At 42.9% G+C, this 9246-nt stretch overlaps 1 protein-coding gene across 1 annotated transcript in view; it reads left to right on the plus strand.

Annotated features, from left to right (window-relative positions):
- The window catches only part of NECTIN3 (nectin cell adhesion molecule 3), a 130902-nt gene extending 122225 nt beyond the window's left edge, over window positions 1–8677 (plus strand). Inside the window, exons 8-9 of the mRNA XM_044771631.2 lie at window positions 2958–3020; window positions 3822–8677. Of these exons, the coding sequence (XP_044627566.1) occupies window positions 2958–3020; window positions 3822–4001 (243 nt within the window). The 3' untranslated portion in view covers window positions 4002–8677. The remainder of the gene's footprint in view (window positions 1–2957; window positions 3021–3821) is intronic.
- The last annotated feature ends 569 nt before the right edge of the window (window positions 8678–9246 follow it).

The raw sequence follows: 9246 nt of genomic DNA on the forward strand, positions 1-9246 counted from the left end.
AAGCGCAGCACACTTTTCCGTTGCCCCCATCCCTAATGCAGGCCTGTCCCTAGGATATATGGCACTCCTGTGTATCTAAACAATTTGAATAAATGCTCTATTACAAAACTCATGAGGTCTTGTGAGGTATAGTGGTTATAGATGAAGGTTTATGATATTGCATAGAGAAGAGGAACTTAGGCTTTTGCTTGTTGTCCAGTAAGTGCCCGTGAAGATCGTTCATAGTGTCCTGGCACCACTTCTTCCTGTTCAGGTCTAGGAACTCTCTCTTCTTGTCATTATTGTCAAATGTACCACTTTTGGCTAATTTTGTATCTCTTATCATGAGAAAAAGGTAACAATGCTATTATTACTCACAAAGCCATGGCTCTTTGAAGTCTCTTTATATTGAAACAAAATAGATTTTCCTGCCTCTATAATTCCCTGATGCTACTGATTTAATCCTGGTTGTATTGTTACTCATGACGCTGCATCATCCATTGTGTCCTCCCGGAATACTGGCTTCTAAGCACTCAAAGCTTGTTACTGTGTTTCGTTGATAATGATCAAATGCAAATCTTACCTAGAGTGCTCAGAAAAATTTATTTTCTGCTCGTTAAATTTACCATTTGGAATTTTATAGTATAATCATAGGAAAGCACGCATTCCAACCAAGTCTTCTCTTGAACTCTTGAGATCGTAATCACTGTTTCTAGACTGTGATCTCCTTTAGTGTTGCCTGCAACCCTGCTTCCCCCTCACTGCCACAGCGGGGAGGAAGGCAGCAGCTCCTTCTGCAGAGAAGCTTCTCACTGCCCTGCGTCTTGTCAAATTAGCTACAGTGATGCTGTAGCATCCTTCCTTAGTTACCTGTATGAATGGAGAAGGGGAACAGCAGCAGGGGTAATCTAACACGGCAAAGAAACAATGCTAATTTTAATTTTAGGTATTTTTCTTCCAAGTCTGTTTTCCTTAGACCAGGAACAGCTACATAATTTGTGAGGCTCCATGCAAAGTGAAAATGCAGGGCCTCTTGTTTAAAAATTAAGACTGTCAAGATGGCAATACTGGGTTCCTAGATCAGGGGTGAGTGGAAGGCTCGCCCTCACTGAGACGTGTCCTCCAGCCACCTGCCAGCTGTGCCATGATGTACAGGGTACACACTCCTGACCCCAACCTCCTTTGTACCAGTGCTCAGGGCCCTGCCAGGGCAGAGGGCAGCTATAGTCACTGGACAGGGAGGGCGGGGAAGGCCAGGGTGGCCTGGGACACCAGAATGGGGGAGTGGTGGCCAAGAACCAAATCAAAGACAAGCAGCAGGAGGCAGGATGCCCTTGCACTGAGGCTACAAGTTCCCGAGGAATGTTGCATTGTTCCATTATACCACTTTCAAAACACTAATTCACAATAAAATTAAGAAATCTAAGATAGAACCACAGAGCATTAAACCCCAAAGTGCGACCCTTCTTAGCACTAGGTCCTGTGTGACTAGTCACATGTCCATGAAGCTGGCCCTGCCTTGGACTTTTACCATTGGGCACTGTCAGTATCGACTGGTCATGTGGAAAGCACCCTAGAATTAGGCAGAATACAACAGGAGGAATGAATTTCTCACAGGTAATTTATAATTTGGATGATGCTGACGTGGGATATCAAGAATTGGTAATTTAGATTTCAGTAAATTCATTAGTTTACTACTGACTTCTTACTATTGCAGAACCACAGGCTAGGGTATGGGGATGGAGCAGGAGGGCCAAGAAAGGCCCACTGTTTACTGGACTTGAAAGATACAGACATTAGGAGCTATAAAACAGATAGATGATTATGTGTGCTGTAATAGAGGCATAAACAAGAACAATAGGAAAGCTGGGAGTAAAGAAACTGACTTGATGGGCAATGTGGAAAGGCCTCCTGAAGAAAAAAGGACTTTAGTTAGGCCAATATAGATGGATAGATTTCAACTGCCAGAGACTAAGGGACCGACCTTCCAGACCAAAAGGATAGCATAAGCAAAGGCAGTGAAATGGACAGCACGTTGATAGATGTGCCTACATGCTGAGACGTTCCAGCTTTCTTTTATTATATTTATTGAACATCTATTTTCCACACACTGAGCTAGAAGCAGAGGATATAAGAATATAGAATTAGGAATCAGACAAACCCATGTTTGAACCACAAACCACCACTTCGCAGCTGTGTAACTGGAGACATCTTAACCACTCTGAGCCTCAGTTTTAGTCGTCTGTAAAATCGGTTTTATAGAATTATTATAAAGATTGCGTGAGATAATCTTTGTAAAATACCCCAGCCAGCATCCTCAATCTAGTGAAGGAGACAAGCAAATAAGCACATGATTGTGCTAAGACATGCAGTGAAAGCACAGAAAGGAGAGTGGCTAGCTCTGCCTGAGGGTTTTGTGCAAGACTTCCCAGAAGAGGTGATGTTTGACCTGGGGGCTGAAGGGTGAGTATGCCTTTGTATATGAAAGGGAAGCTGAGAAAGATGCTTCCTCTTCATGAACTCTGTGGAGTGGGGGACAGGGAGGAACAGCAGGAAGAGAAGGGTGACCATATATACATCTACAGCTAAAAATAAAAAACAACTTTTCATTTCACCTCAACCACTTTTAGCAGATTTAAAATACCAGACCCTTCCGCTGAGAGAAGGCAAGAGACCCTCTGTGCCGAGTCCTCCCTCCAGTAAGACGTAAACAAGTTTGCATGAGAGATTCTACAGCAGACGTTCTGTATATTTTCTTCCTTCCAGAAGAAGCCTGGAGCCAGGAGAGAGAGAGAGAGACAAACTCAAGAAATGAGGTTGTTTCTCCCATCCTCCTCTGAAACACTTTGCTTAGTTGGCAAACCCTTAACAAGACATGATTGGCTTTTTAAATATAGGCGTCTTCGTGGTCCCGGTTGATCTGTTTTATCATGTGCTTGGTGCTTTAAAGAACGTGTCTTTCTATCTTCCTCCTCCAGACCGAACACGTGCCTTTGCAGACTCAGTTCAAAGAAAGAGAGGTTGGCGGCCTCCAGCACACTGTAAGTAACGCGGTGCTGTTGTGGGGGGTCAGCCTAGGTGTAGTCGTGGCCACCTTGCTTATTAAAATATCATCTGATTTCCATGAAGTTTCATTTTATTCACGTCTCTGCTATTCGAGCATCTTTAGTATGATTTTATGAAGTCCTTGAGCTTGCTTGTCTCTCTTAGAAGTAATCAATTTTTATGAAACGAATAATCAGGAAAGGGGTCAATACCAGAGATACCACAGAGCATCAGGGGAGTTCATTTTATGGTCTCAGCTATGACCCAAGGTCCAGCAAGGAAGAAAGGTCAAGATGAGGATATGTTTGACAGCATTTCTTAGTCTCATTCGGGCATCCAGTCAAATACCTGTTCATTCCACTGTGTCTTTTCCCTCATTCCCCGGTGCTGAATCCCAGGGTTTCTTTTGGTTGTTTGATTTAATCCTCTGTATGTCTCATGGACTCCTTCTGAGCTTGAGCCTTGCTGAGGGACTCCTGAAGTTCACAGCCTTGTTTTTCTCCAGTTTACCTAAACCAATACCAATTCCAAATTTCCAAACCTGAAACTGACTGGAGTCTCCGTTAGTCACAATTTTCTATTTAGGAGCTGCCATCACTCTTGTTCAGGTATTGTAAGCAACCAAATGACTGGAAAATGATAAGTTGTTGAACTCTACCTTGCCATTGAATAGCTCGTGGGATAATGAATCGGGGACACAGACTGTAATGAATTCTGTTCTTGCCTGTTTTTAGCAAGGTGCTAGAGAGATGCAAGCAGCTGCTCTGAGCTAACGCAAGCAATGTTTGAATTTTTAGAATGGACACAATAGCAGGAGATTTGACTACGAAGCCGAGAATCCAGTGGGGGCAGACGGGATTCAGCAGATGTACCCCCTTTACAGTCAGATGTGCCACCGTGACAGGAGCCCCGACAGCTGTCATCAGAGCAGCGGCCCTGAGAGAGTCTACATCAACCCGCGGGAACATTACGTGTGATTGTCCTCTTTTGTCCAGTGGGTGTTCTGACAAATGTTTATTCTTAGACTGGGGAGAGAAACTGAGGCCAATAATTATTATTTTATTCTCTCTCATATAAAACCATCTCAGTCCAAGTGTATTGGAAGTCGTGATGAGTGACTTGGAGCCAATAGCGAATTTCTTTCCTTCATTAAGAGTTTCTTAACTGCCAGCTGTGTTTGTGAACTTGGCTATAGCTTTGTGTGTTTCTGTGACGGTGGTGTTTAACTACTAACGTTTGGCCTACAATGGCATGTTCATTTAAAAGCAGAGCATCTGCCTGTGATGACAGCAGTGATTCTCCAGAAAGAAAGGCCCCAGCTGGGAGTATTGACCTCACTGGGTCTCAGGCAGGCCAACCTGTTCATCTGTAACTCAAACGACCAAAAAAGCACTTCAAAATCCATTTAACTGATTATTTAGTTGGGATTTGGTTTTCCCTGACATGCTTAATACAGCTGTAATACCTGTGTACAAACAAGAGGCCTGAGGAAAGAGGCAAAATTGGTTCTATATCCAAAAACTCCCAACAACACAAGGCAATTTAAAACTTGAAGCCTGTTGGTTGCTTTTAGACTCTTGTGATATTGTAATATATATTCCTTCTTGATCACTAAGTTCCTAAGGGACACCTATTTCTTGCTGTTATCTGCCTTGTCTTGATTAGCTGTGTGCTAACCAGGGTTCTTCCCTTGCTCTGTATTGTTCCCACAGCTCTGTTCTTTACTAGCCAGATGAGCCTATTTCCCACCTATTAAATTCTAAAAGCCCTGTCTAGATGGCAGCCAGCCTTGAACCTGTCCTTCTTTTCTGTAGTATTGTATATGACAAGCTCAGCTTTCACTACTGACATTTCCTTCAAATTAATCCTACCCACACAGGCTTTAGCTACCCTCTGCATTCTTCAGACTACTTATTGTCCGTGTTTTATCTACCTCAGAAAAGCCTGCTGGAAAATCACCATGAAATAACTCCTACTCTTAAAAGCTAGGTGGAAAATTTGAAAACTTAAAAAAAAAGCCCCTTCAGTATGACATGTATACTAAACCTAGGTGTTGTCCCTTATCTCTCTTCCCCTCCTGTGCCTGGTCACCCACAAGAGTCAGGAGGCGCTAAAAAACAAGTAATATAGTGACTGACTTACTAGTGTGTCCTGCTGTACTCTGGTGCCCGCCAACGTCTGCCTTGACTTTTCTCACTTCCCTTTCCAGCTTTTCCTCAGAGACTGAAGGTACTAATTATAGTGGGGTGAGCAGGGGGCTGGGGGGGGGGGAAAGGTACTCGTGCAAATGTCGATCACCCTCCCTCACTTCTTAGGAAAGGTGTTGTTTTACTGCGTGTTCTGGAAGATTAGAGGTATATCACAGGCATAAAAAACACTACAGGCTTGTCATATGTTAGGAAAGAGTGACATGAGCACTAAAATAAAATAGTACACATTTCCAACCTAAGCTTCAAGGGAACAGGAAAATATTAATATGATTTCTAATAAGATACCAAAGATAGGTTATGACTCATGTTGCGCGGGCTCTGGTTCTTGCTTGTGTTTCCTTTTTTTAGTTCCATGCTTTGCCAGACAAGTTATCCAGGTTGTTCTGCAGTAGTGTATTACTACTCCCCATTATCTGGGTGACCAAAAATTCTGGGAGAAACGATGATTAAATTCTAACTCAATGTGTTAGCCAGGTTATTAGCAATTTAAAAGGTGATAGTTATATGGGATCAAAGGGTAAATTCCAAGGACCCTCATTGCTGTATGGCTGTGCTACCTCAGAGTTAGATTACTGCCCTTTGTAGCAAGCTGATGCAGAAAGAAGATATTTGACTTTATTACTTGGAATCCCATTGGTGAGTAACTGAAGGTGCAGGAATTTGCAATTGTTTTCCAACAGAAAGATGACTCTGGTCAGAGCTCTCCTTGACAGGGAAGTGTTTTATAAATGCTGGATGTTACAGAGGAGGAGATGTTGCAGTGCATCACCTCCTTTAGAAAGCTTTAAAAACATCTTACACATGGGGGTTGGTTCCTAGGGTCCTGCTGGGAAGCAGGTTGTTGAATTTGCATCACAAAAGCACACCCTAGATCTAGGGGGGGAGTAGCAATGTCTCCATTTGCACCAGGGAATGAGATTTGGAAGCACTGGGTTTCAGAAGCCCTTTGACTTGTCTTCAGCACCCTCCTTACCAAGAAGAATCCACTATTGCATTTTTAACGTTCTCCGTGTAGTTACGGAAAAGAAATTTCAGGATGTAGACTCCTGTCTCACAGCCTGCTAGCTCAATATCCCTTTTGCCTCTCTGTCATATCTTGTTACAGATATTTCTTTAACAAACTAGTAGATTTCCTAGCTGATGGCCCCTTACATGGGTCACATAAGCTATATGATTGCTTATCCTGGTGCCTCTCATCTGTTCTCTCTAAACACTGAGTGCACTAGAAAGGAGCTTTAAAAGGGTTTGATCAACCAGCCCCCTCAACCAAAAAGTGCCATCCAAAATTAGCCTCTTGATCTCTAAATTTGCAGCCTAGACTACTTGACGATGGCCATTTAAATTTGGAAGTAAGACTGTTAAAGGTCAGCGAGTGAGGCTTAGGAATATAAGCCACAGCTGATACTAGATGCTCTTCCTGTAACTGGCTTACTAAAACACCCCGAAACAGAAATAAATCCCCAGAGCGCTTATCCATTTATGGTTGTGGCTTTGCATTTCAAGGTGGGGTGTGCATGCTCCATCTTAAACACACAGCCTTTATCGCCTATTTTGTAGGCAGCTCAAGCTCCAGGAGTGCACATTGTTGCTGCAGCAGCAGATCACCAGGTTCTTTGCACACCACACGAAAATAAAGCATCCATACCTCTTGGGACTTGTCTGACATAATGGGATAAAAATTTAGATTAATCCTTAAATGGCAGTGATTTATTATCTGTTCTGTGAGGGTTCCCCTATTCCTGGCCTTATGTATCTAAGTTTGTAGAAGTCCATGCTCTTTGGGGGATGTATTATAAAATTCTTACCTGTGCTAGGCTTCCCTGTAACATGAACATAGTAGATACTACAGAAAGGTGCTGTAAACTAAGTGAGCTGGTCCCCTCATTAATTTTTAACGGCCTTGTTTACCCCTTGGGCCAGCAGTTTGACCATCTTTTGAGAGTGATTTCTTAGGTCCTCTTTCACAGTGGTCTGAAATGCACTATTTTCTTTTTCATCATGTGCTGTTCCCCTAGTGCTGTTCTTTGTATGCAATAGAGCTTCCTGCAAGCCTCTGCTTCCCTGGGTGTAGCGGACAGATCCTTAGACCAAGAATCAGAGGAACAGGTTCTACTCCCAGCTCCACCCCTTTCCAGCCGTGGGAACTTAGACAAGTCACTAAACCTGTCTAGTGCATCAGTTGCCCCTATCCATAAAGCAGGGATTAGAACCCCTGCCCGTCAGCCTCTCAGAAATGTAGTGAGCGTTGAACAAGATAGTAATGGATGGGGAATTGTAAGTTCTCTTCAAACTGAAAATGCCTAGGACTCTATGACTGTTGTATGTTGAACCTAAACTCCCAGGACACTGGCCAGCATTTGAGTACCATAGTGTCCTCCTGGAGAGCCAAATGGCAACATGAGAATTTCAGTTAGACCTGATTTGAATATAGTCAAGTGCGAGTGGGAGACATTCCTTTTACCATAATAAACATTTGTCAGATGGAAAGCTTGGTATCTGGATCTTAGCCTTTTAAGCTTTATCTAAAATTGAAAATGCACATTGCCATAATGAGCGGGTGCTCTTATTTCACAGATTACTACGACTAACAGCTACCATTATTGAGTATGTAGAATGGACTGGACTCCAAGGCAGAACACCTTACATGGAATCATCTCTCTGACGAGGGCTACCTCCTATTCTGTCCCCTTTCCAGGAGCCCCTTTAGGGACAAAGGCTCACACTCCTATGCTGCATCCCTACAGATTACGTTAATCATCAGTCAGCTGTTACTTCTTTCAAATCTACTTTTGAGCAGTGGTGTTAAGGAAGAGGTTGTCTTGATTTTTCTTTTTAAGCAGAGGTATAAGGCTACATGGAAGAAAACCATAAGAAATGTTCATTACAATGAGAGCAAGTACATAAGCTTGTTTTAGTTTTTGAATTTCTCAAAATGCTCAGGAAGACTTTCATATCCAATAGATTAATCACAGCTGCAAAAATAACCAACCAAATAATTAAACTACTCCATCCCAGGTGGTTCGGTTTGGGTGGGCACAAACTAATGCCTCTTCCTCAGCTGAGTTCTTTGACATACTCATCGCTCTGTCCAGTTTGCTTCACCTTTATTGAATTCTCGGGGTGGTGGCACTCTTAGAGTGCACAGCTGGAAAGCTGGCTTTGGTAGAAAGCCAGAAGAAGAATAGGAAGGGTGTGAAGTAGAAATGTCAGGGCTCCACCTGTGGCTCAGCTCTGTGCTGCTCTTGTTCCTGTGCTTGACTGACAAGCCTTTTCTTCCTTGGGCTGTTTGCAGACCTTATCAGAGGACGAGGGACTTCCAGTTCTTCTGTTAATCTAGAAACTATTTGCAAGCCTATTCAACTATAGACCATGATTAGATTAATCTTATTACACCTATAAAGGTATTTGTTTTTCCTCCATTAAAGAAAATTGTTGTAAACTGGACTTGGCCTGTTTGGTCACTTGCAATTATTAGGTTGTTTGGTGGCCTTCAGTAGGTGGAGGTGGGTGAGGGCTGTAGCTGTCCTCTCCCCAACTTCACTAGGTGGTACTTTACACTAAAATCAGATTTTGGACCAATTTCTGCGTCATTCCTGTTTACAAACAACTGGGCACCAGAACAGACATCCTTGTAACAATCAACCTGTCTTGTAAGCTTGAAAAAGTCCCAACTCTGTCCTTTCGGGAACCCAACAATACCTTATATGAAAGGGTTATTAGATGTGAATCCAGCAATATTCCAGCATATTCAGTGTCAGATGACCTGATTGTGTTTAACTTGTAGGCACAGAACAGGTTAGTAATCTGGGAATCTCAGGGATAATGGGCTTGCTAGAGTCTTACACCCTGTTCGTGGAAGGGCTCGAGTGCCCTACAGTAGTTGGGTCAATCCACATGCCTTTAACACCACTAATTTGGCTATTGAAAATAGTAGCTTATTAACAAAGTCTCTGATGTTGAGCTACAGATAAAGCTCTTGTGGTAGTAGCCTCTGAAGTGACTCGAGCTTTTC

This window comes from Equus asinus, chromosome 5 (assembly GCF_041296235.1).
Source record: "Equus asinus isolate D_3611 breed Donkey chromosome 5, EquAss-T2T_v2, whole genome shotgun sequence".
NCBI classification, from domain to species: domain Eukaryota; kingdom Metazoa; phylum Chordata; class Mammalia; order Perissodactyla; family Equidae; genus Equus; species Equus asinus.